The following is a 17,746-nucleotide window of genomic DNA, read 5'->3' on the forward strand; positions in this document are numbered from 1 at the left end:
CTTGAGCTGAAGAGCTGAGGGACAGCACTCAGGCCCAGAGTTCAAGCCCCATGACCGACAAATAAAAAAGTTTATTTTATAATATGACTTGCTTTCAATGATGTTCTACAATTAGGATATGTTTTTAAAAGTCATAAAGGTATTAAGTCTAGCTTCTTGGTACAGTGATGGTGATTGTAATTCTTGCATTAAGGAAAAATTGTCATTTGAGTTTAAAAGTTTTAATATGTATCTGTTTTAAAACAAGTAGCCAAAAGACAATGAGTAACACTTGGCCTCAAGATTTCAAGGGATCTTTTCAAAATGCAAATGAAAACTAAAGTATAAAATATTAAAAGACATTAATAAGAGGCTTAAAATTAGGAATGGATTTTTGGATATAAAGTTTAAAAGTAAAATTGTTCTTAACATTTGCCTCAAAGTGCACAAAGGAAAAATTAGGATTACCAAAATAATTGCTATTCCAGTTTGCTCTTATAGGTTTTTTTTAAACAATTTCCAGCAAGCCCAGAGCGAAGCACAGAGGATTCTTACAAGTTTGTCAGATGTAACTCTGGCTCTTAATAAGTTCCAGGTAAGAGCATTTTTCAAAGCTACTTCTATGTTGACCACCTTGTTGCTTTTAATTAGAGTAAAGTGGCCTTTTATAAGACTTTGATCTGCAAACTGGTTCAAAGCCAGCCCGGACAAAAAAAGGTCCTTGTGAGACTGTCACCTCTACTCAGCCAGCAGAGTACTGAAAGAACAAGCAGAGTTGCTTTGGGACTCAAAGTGACAGAGTGTTAGCCTTGAGCTGGAGAGCTGAGGGACAGCACTCAGGCCCCAAGTTCAAGTCCAGCGACCAGCTAAGGGAAATGCCAATGAGGCATTTATCCCAGTGTGGAGAAGACACTCCTGGGACAAAAGCAATGGTGGAGCATCCAGAGGCAGTAAGCCACTGCTTGGATGGGAGGAATGTCAGATCCTAGAGTCATTTGTATATGGCTCTTCAAAAATTGGTCAGAGCCAGGAGATCATGGGAAGATAGTTTGTAAGCATGCCTAGTGTCCATGACTATCTACCTTGGAAGGGAAAGGAACTTGCCAATCCTCTGTGATCATAGTAAAAAGCTAAAATTATAAAATGTGGGGGATAGTTTAAATCCCAACTCCTATATGTGCCCAAATCCCTAATTGGCAGTAACTGAGCTGACACCAGCTACATGAAATTCATCTGTTCAAAAAAAAGGGGGGGGGAGGGGTTTATAAACCTGAGAGTGTGTTTCTATTGATATTTGTCTGAAGGCCTGCACAGGTAACTTAGGCATTGTTAGGGTCACTAGAGATCACATTCCTAAGCCATCCAGAAAGATGCTTTTGCAAACCAGAGTGCTAAACAGGCTACACTGTTGTAGCTAGAGAAAAGTCTGTGCAGTTGTCAAAAGTTAAAATGTTGTTCTTAATGACATCTAACCCTAGTAGCCTCTTTGTAAAATAGGCTAAGGTTATAGGTTCCTGGCTAGGTAGGATCAACGCCCCTAAAGTCAGCTTGAAGAAGTTACAGAAGATGGACCTTCGTCCATCAACCCACTTTTAAGATCAAGAGTCCAGGGTCAGTTTTGGAAAAACGAGGCAAAATAGATAAAATATTTTTTTTAGAAAAAGGCATAAATAATTGTGTTAACAGGTGTGCAAGTGTGGAGACTGCATCTGTCGGAGATGGTTACAAGACTAAGCCTTCAGTTAAAGACTGACCCATAAAACAGGTTGTAATCTGGCTCCAACTGGTGACACCACATGCTTACGGTAAACCCTGCCTTTTGCACATGCTTAGGTTAAACTCTGTGTGGTCTGGTATGACTGTACAATCCTCTGTGTGTGTTATGATCCTATTGGTCACCTGAGCATGACCAGGCTCATGGATTTTGCCTTTCAAAACCAAAGAATGGGGACTGCTCAGGGTCGCAGTATCAGCTCCCGAGCCTGTGCTGCGGCCCTGACCAGTCAGTGTAGGAACCTTCTCAATAAAGTTGCTTCTTTGTTAACAACTTTGTTGTGGTGGGCTTTGTCACTCCAGACGACTAGGAGGGCTTGCCTGCCTGAGTAAGGGTCTTCCTGCTACACTGCCACTGCCCAAGAAGCTTCCTTAAAACCCATGGGGCATATTTTATTGACTGTTTCCAACCTCAGCCTGCCATCCAAGACAGCATACTTAGAGGAATTCCCATGTAACATTTGGACTTTCTTGCTCCAGTTGGCTTCCAAGTGAGATCCTCTGATCTCAGCCTCAGGAGTAGCCAGGATTTCAGGTGTGAGCCACCAGGTGCCTGGATAGACATTCCATTTTTAGGTTTGAGGGGTGAAGGACTTACTTCTTCCCTCTTAGCCCAATCTTATGTGTGTAAAGGCAGAATATGAAGGATTGACCCTCATCTTATTATGCCAAGTGCATACAAACATCAAGCAAAACCCCAGGTATGTGTGGACATGCTTGACACAGGCAGGGCAATCTGACCTGAGCCACACTCCATTGTGGGCCTTGACAGTCACCATCCTAGGCCCCTTCCCCCATGTATCTCTAGCCCCCAGCTGCTATCAGCAGAACGCCCTCCACCCAGGCCTACCTTTCAGGAAAAGAAAACTACAAAGAAAACCTACAAAGAAAAGAAAACTCTCCGGTGCTCCAGCCATAGGCTTCTCTGGATGGATCGGTTTCCCACTCTCTGCCCTGCCTATGCCCTATCTTCAGTGACAAACAGAGTGACCTCCCTCCTCTAGTTCTGTGACTGCATAAAGATGTCCCTGAACAAAGACAGGTGACATTTCTCCCTCTCCCATGAGAGAATTGGCCTTGTCAGCTCTGCTAGCAATAAACTCCTTTTGTTCTATGTGACTGCATCTGTGTGGTCTTCTGGACTGGTTACTTTCATTTCAGGCCTAACTGCAAATCCCCACCTCCCCTAGCCCTAATAACCTCTTCAATAACCTCAGTCTCCTTGCTCAGACCTCATAAAAGCCTAACTTCAACCCCAGCTCCTTGCACAATCTCCATGCCTGTGGGAAGGTTTCTCGCCTCAATAAATCGTCTTTGCCTGTTGAGATCAAGTCCAGCCTGTTCCTTTCTCCTTCAGTTTTCTAACAAGGGGAAATCCCATAGCGTTTCTTTCTGGAGCATGTATTTTGTCTGGCACAATTGAGTACCGGAGCCTCTGTCCACTCAGAGGCAGCCTTCACTCAACCCACAACAATTGTACCACAGACTTTCCTATCTTACAATCTGATTCCCAGAGAACCTCTTTGGTGATTGCCTTTATTTTTGGTGGTGGTGGTGGTAGGGCTTAAGTTTAGGGCCTGCACACTACACCTGAGCTGCTTTTGTTCATGGCTACCATTCTATCATTTTGAGCCACAGCTCCTTTTCCAGGTTTTCTGCTGGTTGCCTGGTGTTTGCTTTTTGATGAATAAAATCAATCCCACTGGAATCTACCCTCATCTCACCTAGGGTGGCAAAAGGGCATGGTCAGCTGCTGCCTTGTCTGTGTCCTGGCAGGTGAAGGAGGAAGCCGTATTTACCACCAGATGGCGCCCGGGCTCCCCAAAATGGAGCACCTACCCTTGGCCTGAAGTACCCCATTCACTAGATCTAGTGTACAAGACGTGATCCATAGATTACACTCCCACTGCCTCTCGCAGAATGTGTCCATTCTTGAAAAACAACCAGCTAAGCAAGCTTTCCAGACATGAGTGGGTGAGGTTAGTAGCTAGGGGGAGTTCGGGGCGGGGTCTGGGTGGAGCCACTAGTGGGCGGGGCTTGGAACTAAGGGGAGGTTAGGGGCGGGGCCAAGGGGCGGGGTTGGTGCCTCAGGGGGTGGGGTGAAGGCTGAACCTGGAGTCCCGAGTCAGGGTGGGGTTCGGGGCGGGGCTGGCTCGGGGCGGGGCGAGGCCCTGGGCGGGGTCAGCGCAGCACAGCCCTCCCTCGGAGGGAGTTCGAGGCTCGGGCCCGGCAGGTGCGCACGCTCGGCGGCTGCAGTGCGTGGACTCCCGGCCCTGGAGCGCGGGTCCCGGCCCCGCTGGGACCGCCATGCCCTCCTACACGGTGACTGTGGCCACCGGCAGCCAGTGGTTCGCGGGCACCGACGACTACATCTACCTCAGCCTGGTGGGCTCGGCCGGCTGCAGCGAGAAGCACCTGTTGGACAAGGCCTTCTACAATGACTTCGAGCGCGGCGCGGTGAGGACGCGCGGCGGCGGGGCGGGCGCGGGGCCGCGCGGGGCGGCGGAGCGCGGGACCTGCGGCGCCCCGGGGGCCGGCGGACCGGAGGGGAGGTGGCACCCGGCCGAGGACGGGGGTCGGCTGGGCGTCGCGCTCCTCCACGCGAGGAAAGGGCTCCGGGCTTCTTTTCCATTGCACGGAGGCCCCTGCTCCGGCGGTGCCACGCCGGTCCCGTGCGCCCGGGCGGGCGGGCTGAGCGGGGCGGCCCGGGCGGGGCGGGGCGGGGCGGCGGCAGCGCAGCGGTACGCGGGCCGCGTCGGTCCCGTCGTGAGTCGCGGGGAGCCCGGGCCCGCTCCTGGGGACGCGGTCTTCTCCGCACCCCGGCGGCGGCCGGCAATCTAGAGGAAAAACTAGAGGGCCCGCGCCAGAGCCCTTCGGGAAGGCGCGGAGTTTTTACACCTGGGAACAACACTTCCGTCCCAGGGGCCATGAGACCCCGGACCCTGGGAATTCGGGGATCCGAGGCAACAGGCGATTGCGGTGCCTGCGGCTGGCTGCTTCAGCAGGCACCGCCAGAAGCCAGCCACTGGGAACCGTAGGAAGCGTGTCCCAGCTGACTGAGCGCTAGCCAGTGAGCCACAGGGTCAGGTTCCGAGTTTGAGAAAGGAAGAAAGGGAGGGAGGGAGGGAGGGAAGGGAAGGAAAGGGAGGGAAAGGGAGGGAGGGAGGGAAGGGAAGGAAAGGGAGGGAAGGAGGGAGGGAGGGAGGGAAGGGAAGGAAAGGGAGGGAAGGAGGGAGGGAGGGGAGGGAGGGAAGGGAAGGAAAGGGAGGGAAGGAGGGAGGGAGGGGAGGGAGGGAAGGGAAGGAAAGGGAGGGAAGGAGGGAGGGAGGGAAGGTAGGAAAGGGAGGGAGGGAAGGGAAGGAAAGGGAGGGAAGGAGAAAGGGAGGGAAAGAAGGGGAGGGAAGGAGGGAGGGAGGGAGGGGAAGGAAAGGAAGGGAGGGAGGGAGGGAGGGAGGGAAGGGAAGGAAAGGGAGGGAAGGAGGGAGGGAGGGAGGGAAGGAAGGAAAGGGAGGGAGGGAAGGGAAGGAAAGGGAGGGAAGGAGAGAGGGAGGGAAGGAAGGGGAGGAAAGGAGGGAAGGAGGGAGGAAGGGGAAGGAAAGGAAGGGAGGGAGGGAGGAAAGGGAGGGAAGGGAAGCAAGGAAAGAAGGAAGGAAGGGAAGGGAAGAAGGGAGGAAGGGAGGAAGGAAGGAAGGAAGGAAGGAAGGAAGGAAGGAAGGAAGGAAGGAAGGAAGGAAGGAGAAAAGAATCTAGTGAGTGCGAGAGGGAATGGTTGAATGGATGAAGAGATTGCTACCCTCAGATGCTGGAGAGCTTTCTCTGAAAATGCCTTACCTAGTACCTGGAGCCTAGAAAGTGCGGGTGGTACCGGATGCTCATGGCTCACACCTGTCATCCTAGTAACTCAGGATGAGATCTCAGGATTGTGGTTCAAAGCTGACCTGGGCAGTGAGACTCTTATCTCCAATTAATCACAGAAAACAAAAGGCAGAAGTGGCCCTGTGGTTCAAATGGTAGAGTGCTAGCCTTGAGCAAAAGGAGCCTAGGAACAGTGCTCAGGCCAAGTTCAAAGCTCAGGACCAGCAAAAAAAGGGGGGGGGGAGGGAGGAGAGAGAAAGAGAGAGGAAGGAGGGAAGGAAGGAAGGAATGAGGGAAGGAAGGAAGGAAGGAGGGAAGGAAGGAAGGAAGGAAAGAAGGAAGGAAGGAAGGAAGGAAGGAAGGAATTGCAGCTGGTAGTAGGCCTAGACAAACTGCAGATGCTCTGAGAATATCTGTGCCCTGCCATCACCACCTGTAGTTCCTGAACCAGACTATAAATAAAATTCTATCAAGCTGCCTACCCACCACCATTTAGCTTATTATTAGGCAAACCCATATAAAATCACTCAGAATTGACTGTGATTAACACAGCTGGTGAGTCCATACGTTTCAACATAAAATTCATGAATTCATTCCAGAGTGTGCAGAGCCTTAATAGAAGAAATAATAGTCAAGTTCCTTCCTAGATTCCGAACTCTAAGTAGGTTGATTTCTACCCTGCAGCCTCAAGGCCTTGATGTAATTGGACCTGAAATTTAGCTAACCTAAGCAGACTCTTAATCTGGCTGGACTTCCTCTAAGAGTAAGATGTTGGACATAAGAGTGATTTCTATTGCTTTGTTTCCGCAGTCAGAGAACTGGCCCTGAGCTCCCTGCACAGTGCAGTAGATGTGACATGCTTTGGGGTATTGGTAGCCACTGCCATTTCCAAAGCCCCTTCATTGGTTTCCAGTGTGCCTTGGATTCCTGCAATAGCTCAGGGAGGACAGAGGGCAGACTGCTTCCTCTTTATGCAGAGGCTTCAATGGAGCTCATTCTCAGCACACCACAAGGCTCAGAACAGTGTGCTCAGAACTGCAGCATGGAGCACCCTGGGTGGCTCCCCCTGAGAGGGGACACTGGTGTTCCTATCGTGGAGTCATTGGATGAAAAATGAAAGATCTATTCTGTTCTTTACTTCCCTTCCACTGTTCCACCTTCTCACCTGAGCTCTCATTCAAATAACATTGCCATTAAATATCTCTGCAAGAATCCCAGAGGCAAATTTCAGGAGAGATTTGCAAGCACATTTCCATTAAGATGACAGAACAGTGGGTAAAGAGGGGCTGCTGTACCGCACCGGAACCAGCTGGGTGCAAAAGGTCCTTTGGAAAATAATCAGCTTTTGAGAAAGTTCCTGTTGATGCAAAATTACTTCACACTGTCTTGCACAGCTCTGAGTTACTTCCTCCTGCAGCCAGAGTCTGAGTCTCCGTTAAAGACAAGCTGTGGAAGTAAAGCTATGGATCAAGTGGTAGAGGGCCAGCTCTGAGCTAAAGAGCGAAGGGACAGCACCCAAGTCCTGAATTCAAGCCTCAGCACACACACACACACACACACACAAATATATTAAGCAGGGCACTGTAAGCTTACACCTGTAATCCTAGCTTCTCAAGTGGCTGAGATCTGATGATTGTGATTCAAAGCCAATGTGCGCAGGAAAGTCCATGAGACTCCAACAAATCAGCATAAGCCAGACATGGAGATATGGCTCAAGTGGCAGAACATGAGGCTTGAGGGAAAAAGCCATGTGAGAGCACAGGGCCCTGAAGTCAAGCCCCAGTAACAGCACAAAAAATAAAAATAAAAAATAAATCAAGACAAGCTGCCCCTTTCTGGTAAGGTAGAGAAGTAAAACCTTAGAGGAAGTATTTGCATAGCAGGTAAGTACCATTGGAACACTGAAAAGTGTTAGCATCAGAACCAAAGCCAGTAAGCATAACCACAGTAAAGATTATTTCCACACAATAGTTTCCAGGTGATAGATGGTCAATATATTCTCCCCCAATATGCAATTCAACTGACTCATAGACAAGACTAATTCTTTTTTCTGCACTAGTGTTGGGGTTTGAACTCAAAACCTGGACACTGTCCCTTAGGTTTTTCACTCTACCACTTGAGCCACAGCCCCAGTCCAAGTTTTTTGGTGGTAAATGGAGATGAGATGAGGGTCTCAAGGATTCCCCCCCAAATAGGATGTATTATATATTCAGAAAGAACATAGTAAGATATCTATTATATGTAATACATTATATAAAGAACATATTAGAATAATATATCCTGGCTTACTAATGCCATAATACGGATTATATTAATCCATCACTGTATTTCTTTTTATCCTCAGTATCTCTTAAGAACCAGCCCTGCCTCACAATCCCACCTCTTTCCTGAATTCTGCTTCCTTTGTCTTCCTCGTCTTCCTCTGCTCCCTGTTTCTTCAAGGGTCCTGTTTGTCACCTCTACAACTGTCCCTTCTTTCTGCTCCAACGTCTCCTGCTCTGTCTGTCCTCCAGCCTCCATCTCTGGTCCCCAAATCCCCTGCTTCCTATGCACATTTTCTCTCCTTCTGCTCCACACCTTCCTAACTACTGGACTGCAATCTCTCCTCATCTCTCTGTCCCATTCTATCTTTTGTCTGCCCAGCAGTCTACCTCTCACTATTTTTATGTTCCAGAGCCTCCTCCTCCTTCCACTCAGCGTCTTATAAGACCCCACCCCCAAGATATGCCCCCAAGTGGGCTGCCTCCTTGGTCCTTCAGAAATCCTTTTTACCATCCCACCCAGCAACAGTGGAGTCTGGAATAGGGACTCATGAATGTATGGCCTTTCTTAAAATGCTGACAGAGTTGGGTGCTGGTGGCTCATGCCTGTAATCCTAGCTTCTTGGGAGACTGAGATCTCAAGATCCTAGTTTGAAGCTAGCCTGAGTATGAAAGTCCTTGAGACTCTTATCTCTAATTAAGCACCGAAAAAGCCGGTAGTGGAGTTGTGCCTCAAATGGTAAAGTGTTAGCCTTGAGAAAAACAGCTCGGGGACAGCACCCAGACCCTGACCAGGACCAGAACAATTTGAGAGAGAGAGAGAGAGAGAGAGAGAGAGAGGGAGAGAGAGAGAGAGAGAGAGAGAGAGAGAGAGAGAGAGAGAGAGAGAGAGAGAGAGAGAGAAAGATTATATTGGAGCTGATTAACATTACCACAGTGTTTTTACCATACATTTTCTGTGTTTAGATATGCTTACATTCATAAATACTTCTCATTGTGTTATAGTTGCAGCTGGGATTACAATTATGCACAACCAAACCGAGCCTCTCCAGGCTTGTTGATTATCTAAAAAAGTAAAAAGGAAGGCAGCCAGGTGCTGGTGGCTCAGACTTGGAAACCTAACTACTAAGAAAACTGAGGTCAGAGGACCGTGGTTCAAAGCCAGCTAGGGCAGAAAAGCCTAGGAGACTGCTAGTCCCACATACTTCCTGGGGCTTTATTGTGCTGTTTGACACGTTCCCCTGAATGGTATTGTCCTTCTAGGAGGCCTTTCTCAGTTCTGCTGACTCTTCCAGTAGCTGTCCCCTTCAGATGCTAGAGCCGTTGCCACCAGACTTTGTGCCTATGACTTCCTGAGTCGGGTCATGGTTGAGACCCTCACCCTTGTTCTTCTAGCCTGAAGTTAGACCAGCAAACCCTTTGGCATGACCAGACAAACTAGCCTGTAGAAGATCCCATCAGGTAGCAGAAAACTGTCTAGTAATCTCACCCCAGGTGCAACTGGGGGCTCTTTGCCCCTACAAAGCATGGGTGAGGACGGGGTGCTAGTGGGTCCCATTCTCCTCTGACTGTACTCCAGTGTGCTGAATTGTCACTCTGCTGTCCCTTAGAGAAGTTACTAGGTCTCTTCCTCATGGCCACGAGTTGCTGGGTTTTCCCTCCCATTTAAGGTGTCTGCCTTGGATTCTCTGGTACGTGCTAGTCTGGCCTGGGCACCCTCTCTCCCCCTCAGCTTTCTTGGCATCAGTCCCTCCAGTCCCCCCTAACCCTCAGAGCCACAAGAAAGCCACTTCCCCTGTAGCCTGACCATACACTCACTTCCCTCTGTTCTGCCTGCTCTGCTAGTACCCACAAGCCCCACCTTCTCCCTGCATCCTCACCCCCTCCTGGCCTCAAGGGAAGTCCCTCTAGGCTGTGAGCCCAGGACCTGAACACACAGATTCAGCATCTTCCTCCTACCTGTCCTCATGGCTCCTTTGCTGGGTACCTGTGAGCCACAGCGCAGGGCTTGTCCTGATTCCCTGCTGCTCACAGCCCAGGCTTGCCCTGACTCCCCCTGCTCACAGCACAGGTTTGCCCTGACTCCCTCCTACTCACAGTACAGGACTTGCCCTGACTCTTCCTCTACCAAGAGCTGGGACTTGAGGGCCAAGTGGCTGATGCACACAGCTGATGAACTATGCCCTTGGAGGGAGGAGGCCACACAGGCATGGCCCCATTCTGATGGTTCAATGGTCCTATAAGCTACTTATAGCTTTCCTTAAAAGATGAAGAAACTTGGAGGGAAGCAGTTTTGCCCAGGCTATATGGCTCAGTGACTTCAGAGCTGGGATGTGAAGTTCCAGACAGCAGAACTCACTTGACGGTCTGGCTGTGTGCCCCTTGCTACCCTCCCACCATTCTGCAATAGCTTTAGGAATCTTCATCTCAGCCACAGGTGGGCTGAGGCCTCTACAGATCCCTTCCATGTGTTGGGCCTACCGTAGAGTCCATCTCTGCAGTCCTGGGCCATTCTGTCCCACTCTGCTCCTTGGCCAGCCCTGTGGACATTAGGCCTCTGTTCTCATCCTAGCCTGCCTGGACCACGGAATGCCTCCATGCAGAACTCTCATTTCTCCCATCCCTAGAAGACACCCCTCCAGAGATGCCCCCTTCCTTTCCTTCTCCTCCCCCTCCTCCTGGTCACCCTCTTCCCAGCTCTGTGCCCTGGGGCCTGCTGGCTTTTCCTTACAAGTCACCAACAGCCTACAGTTCAGATAGAACCTACCCAGGTCCTGTCTGTGTAAGCTGGCCAATGACCCAGCCCTCCTGCAGGACACACTGTGGGGCAGAAATAGTCCTCAGGTAGCCACAAAGGACAGGCCTCTCCCTGCAGGAGGAAGCATTCTGGAAGGATATAGGCTCCTGTAGAGGTGGACAGACCCCAGTCTGCCATCATCCCAGCCAGGGCCTTGCCTCCTCCACAGTCTGAAGCTGTTCCTAGCTAAGGGCCTAGGCCATGGGGTGTGGGGAGGAAGCTTCCTGTTTCTGGCCACAGCGTCTGGCCTTGGCCTCATCACCACATGCAAACTGCTGTGTCCAGAGCCAAGAACTTTGCTGAAATCACCCAGCTTTCCATCCCCTCTGAGAAAGCCCTCCTGTCCTCCAGGACATCTTTGGGTTTGGAGGTGAGGGTGAAAATGCAGATAGATAGGATCACACACAGGACGAGGGCTTCCCCATCATGCCAAGAATACCAAGTTCTTCTGCATAGGAAAAGGTTAAGGAAATCTGACTTAGAAAGTGCCTCTAGAGTCAGGCTCCAGTGGCATATGCCTGTAATCCTACCTACTCAAGCAGCTGAGATCTGAGGATTGTAGTTCCAAGCCAGCTGGGGAAGGAAAGTCCATGAGACTCTTGTTGCCAATAGACCACCAAAAAGCTGGACGTGGAGCTGTGGGTCAAGTGGTGGGGCATCAGCCTTGAGTGAGAAAGCTAAGGGACAGTGTCCAAGACCTGAGTTCAAGTCTCGGTACTGGAACTTGAAAAAGAAAGTGCATTAGAGGACTTCTAATCCAGGCTTCCCAAACCTGCTGGCCATCAGGACATCTGAGCAGTGATAGTGACCTCACCCTTCCTCCCCATCTACCACCAATGACTGCAGAGACCTAGGTCAGCCAGAAGCATAGGGGCTGCTGCCATGTCTACCTCTGTCCGCAGAGCAGAAGCCAACTATGCCTAGGACTCCCAGCAGCTCAGCCCCAGGGCCCTGTGTGGCCTACCCTTGTCACATAGAAATGCCGCCTGGGTGTTCTCAGCTTTGCTGTGTATAACACCTGTCCCAGGAAGACTTGAATTGTGCAGACTCCCTCGAACCCAAGCCTCCCATTCATTCTTGCTCACCTTCTGACCCTAAGGAGATGGAGTTGATGAAACCTGAAGGCTTGATAGCACAGAGCTATCAAGAGCAGGCATGGAGTTCTTATTAACAAGAAAATTTTGGCTAAATGAACTAAAGAGTTAATTTGAGGGGCTCATTAAAGATCGTGGCTAAAGCTAAAGCATCACCTGAGATGTCTGTCATCATCTCAGATGGGTGAATAAAGGAAATGTGGTGGATGTGTTTAAAATGGAATACTATTGATCCATAAAGAGAATGAAATCAAAATGCAGCAGTGGTACTCACTAGACACTATGTTGAAGATGAACTACACAACTCGTGGGTGGGAATGAGAGGGAAAAACTGGGAGAAAGTGAGGGAAAGGGTGACATTGTCTAAACGGAAGTATACTCTGTACTCTGACTTATGAAAATGTAGCCCTTCTGTATATCACTATTATGATAACAGTAAAAATTAAAACAAAAAATATATTTTTTGAAAGAATGAAATTCTAGCCAGGCTTTTGTCGCTACTCCGAAGGCTGAGATTTAAGGATTGTGGTTTGAAGTAAGCCTGAGCAGAAAAGTCTGTGAGTCTTATTTCCAATTAACCACCAAAAATGTGGAACAGAAGTGTGGCTTAAGTGGTAGAGTGATATCCTTGAGCAAAAAAGCCAAATGAGAGCGTGAGGCTCTGAGTTCAAGCCCCAGCACCAGCACACAATAAATTAATTAAATTCTGTCATTTGTGACAAAATGAATGAGGCTGAAGGACATTACATGAACTAAGTCATACAGAGGAAGACCAAACTGTATTTTCTCACTTACATGTGCACACCAAGATGACATGGAAATAGAACAGAGGCTGTGGAACGGTAGGAGGAATAAACTGGTTGGGTAACAGATACCCAAATACAGTTAGATAAACTCTGGCCATCTACTGGCCATAGACTGTAGTTAGAAATAATTTGTAAGTTGGGCACTGGTGACTCATGTCTGTAATCCTAGCTACTCAGGAGGCTGAGATCTTAGGATCACGGTTCAAAGCCAGCCTGGGCAAGAAAGTCCGTGAGACTCTTACCTCCAATAAATCACTAGAAGTGGGGCTGTGGCTCAAGTGGTGGAGTGCTAGCCTTGATCAAGCTGAAGAGCTCAGAGACAGTGCCCAGGTCCAGAGTTCAAGCCCCATCACCAACAAAGAGAGAGAGAGAGAGAGAGAGAGAGAGAGAGAGAGAGAGAGAGAGGAAGGAAGCAAGGAAGGAAGGAAGGAAAAAAAGAAATAACATAAATTTCAAAATAGCAGAGAAGACTATTAATGTTTTTTAGACAAAGAAATTCAAGTTTAAGATGATGGAAATGCTAATTACACTGATTTTGTCATTACCCCTGTGTGTTCAAGTATATCACCTTGTAAATACATGTAATTGTCATCTATTAAAATTTGTAAGATATTTTGTATAAGTAAAGTATGAGGGAAACAAAGCTACCATTTCCCATTTTCAGCCAGGTCGAATTCAACTGACATAAAGTAGCTGGAGAAAATAGTTTTTTTGGTGCCACTACTGGGGCTTGAACTCAGGACCTGGGTTTCTGTCATTAAGCTCTCTTGCTCAAGGCTGGTACACTACCACTTGAGCCACAGCTCCACTTCCAGCTTTTTAGTGGTTAGTTGGAGAAAAAGAATCTCACAGACTTTCCTGCCCCAGCTGGCTTTGGCCCATGATTGTTAGATCTCCACCTCCTGAGAATCTAGGGTTGCAGATGAGTCGCCAGTGTCTGGCATAAATACAAATATACTTAAAACAAAAAGCAGATGTCTCAGGAGTCCACAGAATGAAGTGGAGATTTGCAAAGCAATGGAGTGAGTCTCTTCCATGCTGGATTGCACAGAGAATGGTGACTTGCTGTGAAGTGGGAGAGGTATGGGGCTGGGCCTGGAGAAGTTAACACCATAGGGAAGTGACCAGGAGGATGGGGGTTTGCTTAACCAAGTCTGTTTGCACAGATTTCCTTCAGCTTCCACTCCCCCTCTACTACTTTTCTTTGAGTATAGAGAATGAGATTTGGTCTTTTGCGAGTTTTGGGCGGAGCTGGGGGTGGTGCTGGTCCTAGGGTTTGAACTCAGGGCCTGGGTGCTGTCCCTGAGATCTTTTCCTCAAGGCTAGCACTCTACCACTTGAGCTGCAGCTCCATTTCTGGCTTTGGGATGTTTAATTGGAGATAAGAGTCTAGTGGACTTTCCTGCTGGGCCTGGCTTTGGTCCTCAGACTTCAGCCTCCTGAAACTAGGATTACAAGCGGGTGGCTCAGCCTGAAGTGGTCTGGTATCGGGGCTCAAGGGGCCATGTCTGCAACCCCTGCTGAGCCCAGGATTGTAAGCCCTGTGGGGCTGACCCTCCTGTCCCTGCCCCCCTCCCTGGCCAGGTTGATTCCTATGACGTGACTGTGGATGAAGAACTGGGTGAGATCCATCTGATCAGAATCGAGAAGCGCAAGTACTGGCTTCATGACGACTGGTACCTGAAGTACATCACCCTGAAGACCCCACATGGAGATTACATCGAGTTCCCCTGCTACCGCTGGATCACAGGCGAGGGGGAGATCGTCCTGAGGGATGGCCGTGGTGAGTGCTCAGGCCCCTGCAGCCAGGCTGCCCACGGCTCCTCCCTCAGAGTCCTATTCCTGAGAAGGAGGCCTGTCCTCCCGGGGAGCAGAGAGGTCCAGGACACACACCAGCTGTGACCTCCCTGCACTGTCCTGTGGGGGCAGGGGAGATCATGGCCTCTTTGCCAGGGAGCAACTTGGGTTCCCAGTAACAAGTACCTGTGGGCCATGGCCTGGAGGCCTGGACAGGGCCTCTCTAGCCATCCAGGCAGTACCCTCTCTTTCCAGACTGGCAGGCTGACCTGCGGTGAGAGCACAGTGGGGTTTGGAGTGCAGAGAACCTCCTACACTCAAGGAAGGAGGGGCACAGGGTGATGCATACCCATGGGACCGCAGGGAAGCCTGGGGTTCCCAGACGGGGTCTGACTGTGCACCCAGGCTAGCCTCAAACTCATGATCCTCCTGACTCAGCCTCCCAAGTGAGACCTGAGATGCACAGATCCCAATCTGGTGTTTCCTCAGGTGGCTCTTCTTTCTTTGGAACATGCTACTGGCCTGGTATAGAAAACTAGAAAGAGAAGTGGATGTAAAAGGTCAGCTAAGGCCAATTTTACCCTAATGGCCGCCTCTCATACACTAGCCTCTTAGTGTGCATTTATCATGCTTTGACAGACTTCCTCCTCACTTCCAGTTGTGGCTCTTGGGTTTGCTCCAGTCTCCACATGGAGCAAGAAACTTGAAAAGCCAGGCAGCTGTTACAGTATGAGGAAGAGGAGGAGAAGGAGGAGGAAGGCAGAGGCTTCTACCCATGACAGAGTTGAGCACTTTTACTGTCACAGAATTCCCTGCCTCTAGTTCACCCATTCTTCACATTTTAGGGGTTTGATGAGGTGAGGGTGATTATTGCCCTGCCCCTCCTTTGATTTAAAAAAAATGGGACAAAGGAGAAAGAAATTCTCCAACTAATATCTTTCAGTCATCAAGCCACCTCCCATTGTTCCTGATGTCGAATTTTACTAAGAAATCACATTCAGCCAAGTGCTGGTGGCTCACACTTGTAATATATTTTTTATTGTAAAAATACTGTACAGAGGGGTTACAGTTATATGAGTAAGGTATTGAGTACATTTCCACTAAGTATTGTTACCTCCTCCTTTGGTTTTCCCCCACCATCCCTTCCCTCCCCACCTCCACAACTCCTCCCTCCCCCCAACCCCGAAGTTGTAAAGTTCGTTTTCAACATAGTGCCTTGTACATCTCATTGTTACAATGGGTCATCCTGTATTATTATTTCAGCATTTTGTTATTTCCATTCCCCTCCCCAAATTAGAAAAATGTATATACAAGATGCAGGGCACCCACATCAAATACAGTCAAAACAGGGGTTATACCGTGGGGGAAGAATCCACAAGAGAAACAAAAAAATCACATAGTACACTATAATTACATTAAAAACAATAACAAGAAAGAAAAAACCACTTGTGTCCCTATCTTGGGGTTCATTTCACTTAACATCATCTTATATGGTCATATGTACATAGCTTTTGAGCTTTTCTGCTTGTCCTAAGCATATACTAGTTATTGCAGATAAGGGAAACCATGGGACCTATGTTTCTTTGGGCCTGACTTCACTTAATAATTTTTTTCCAAGTTTTTCCATTTCCTAACAAATGGGGCAATGTCATTCTTTCTGATGGAGGCATAGAATTCCATTGTCTATATATATATATATATATATATATATATATATATATATATATACAATATATATATATACAATATATACAATATATATATATATATGCCACATTTTTTCATCTACTAAGGGGCATCTGGGTTGGTTCCATATCTTAGCTATGGTAAATAATGCTGTGATAAACATAGTTGTGCTGGTAGCTTTAGTATGGCCTTGTTTGTGATCATTTGGGTAAATGCCCAAAACTGGAATTGCTGGATCCTAGGGGAGCTCTATGTGGAGTCTTCTGAGGAACCTCCATACTGCTTTCCAAAGTGGTTGAACAAGTTTACACTCCCACCAACAATGCAGTAGGGTTCCCTTTAGAACATATTCCCTCCAGTGTCTGTTGTTATACACCTGTAATCTTAGTTACTCAGGAGACTGAGATCTGAGGATCATGGTTTGAAGCCAACATATGCAGGAAAGCCTGTGATACTCTTATCTCCAATTAACTCTCCCCCCCACAAAAAAAAATTCAAAGTGGAGCTGTGGCTCAAGGGCTAGAGTACTAGTCTTAAGCAAAGAAGCTCAGGGACAGCGCCCAGGCCCTGAGTTCAAGCCCCCAAACCTGCAAAAGAAGGAAGGAAGGAAGGAAGGGAGGAAGGAAGGAAGGAAGGAAAGGAGAGAGGGAAAGAGAGAGAAAGGGAGGGAGGGAGAAAAGAAAGAAAGGAGTGAGAAAAAGAGGAAAGGAAAGAGAAAAAGATTCTAAGAGTATTTCTGGACTGCATGGTTCAGTCTAAATGAGTATTTGTTTCTCCCAGCCTCTCCCCCCCAATTTCATAGAAAGAAAAAAAATCACAAAAGTTATTTTGTGTTGTAGTCAGAACCTGGAAGGTTGCAGACAGGGTTCTTTTCTTGAATCTCCCTCCTGTCCATCCTACTTAAACCCTAGATGTCAGAGTTGTTTTTGTTAGTTTGTTGTTTGGGTGCATGTCCTGGGGTTCAAACTAGAGCCTGTCCACTGTCCCTGAGCATTTTTGCTCAAGGCTAGCACTCTATCATATAAGCCACAGCTCCATTTCTGAATCTGTGTGTGTGTGTGTGTGTGCGTGTGTGTGTGTGTGTGCGTGTGGGGGGGGGGGTGTGCTTAATTGGAGATAAGAGTCTCATGGACTTCCCTGCCCTACCTGGCTTCCAGGGCTCTCAGCCTCCTGAGTAGCTAGGATAACAGGCATGAACCCACACTGCCCAGCAGCATCCTATTCTTGAAGGATCCTCACAGCACAGCCATAGGAGCTCCCAGCAGTCCTTCTATCCTCTGCACTCTGTTGCAGACAGCCAAGACTCTGCCTCCTTTCCACGCACAGAAATCCCTTCAGTAATTAGATAGAGTCTCCCAAAGCCAAGAGAACAGCCATTCTCAGTGTGAAACTTAATGTGGCTATTCCTACATGTTCCAGCTTACACCAGTGAACCTAAAGAAATGGAACTCCTCAGAGTTTAGGTGCCTGAGAGGTAGGCTAGTTCTTCAGCATGGAATAGAAAAGAGGAACATTGCTGGGCAGCACAGGCATGCTGGGCATGCCTGTGAGGAGGCTGAGATCTGAGGATCACGTTTTGAAGCCAGCCTGGGCAGGAAAGTCTGTGAGACTCTCATCTCCAATTAACCACCAGAAAACTGGAAGTAGCACTGTAACTCAAGTGGTATAGCTCTATCCTTGAGCACAAAAGCTCAGGTA

General features: G+C 48.5%; 1 protein-coding gene across 2 annotated transcripts in view; it reads left to right on the forward strand.

Moving 5' to 3' along the window:
- The first annotated feature begins 3,975 nt into the window (after positions 1 to 3,975).
- Positions 3,976 to 17,746, forward strand: part of Alox5 (arachidonate 5-lipoxygenase) — a 35,295-nt gene continuing 21,524 nt past the window's right edge. For both annotated transcript variants that reach the window (XM_070020413.1, XM_070020414.1), the window contains exons 1-2: positions 3,976 to 4,209; positions 14,150 to 14,348. In XM_070020413.1, the coding sequence (XP_069876514.1) occupies positions 4,060 to 4,209; positions 14,150 to 14,348 (349 nt within the window). In that variant the 5' untranslated portion in view covers positions 3,976 to 4,059. The remainder of the gene's footprint in view (positions 4,210 to 14,149; positions 14,349 to 17,746) is intronic.

Source organism: Dipodomys merriami, unplaced genomic scaffold (genome assembly GCF_024711535.1).
Source record: "Dipodomys merriami isolate MVZ:Mamm:240054 unplaced genomic scaffold, mDipMer1.0.p SCAF_14, whole genome shotgun sequence".
NCBI lineage: Eukaryota > Metazoa > Chordata > Mammalia > Rodentia > Heteromyidae > Dipodomys > Dipodomys merriami.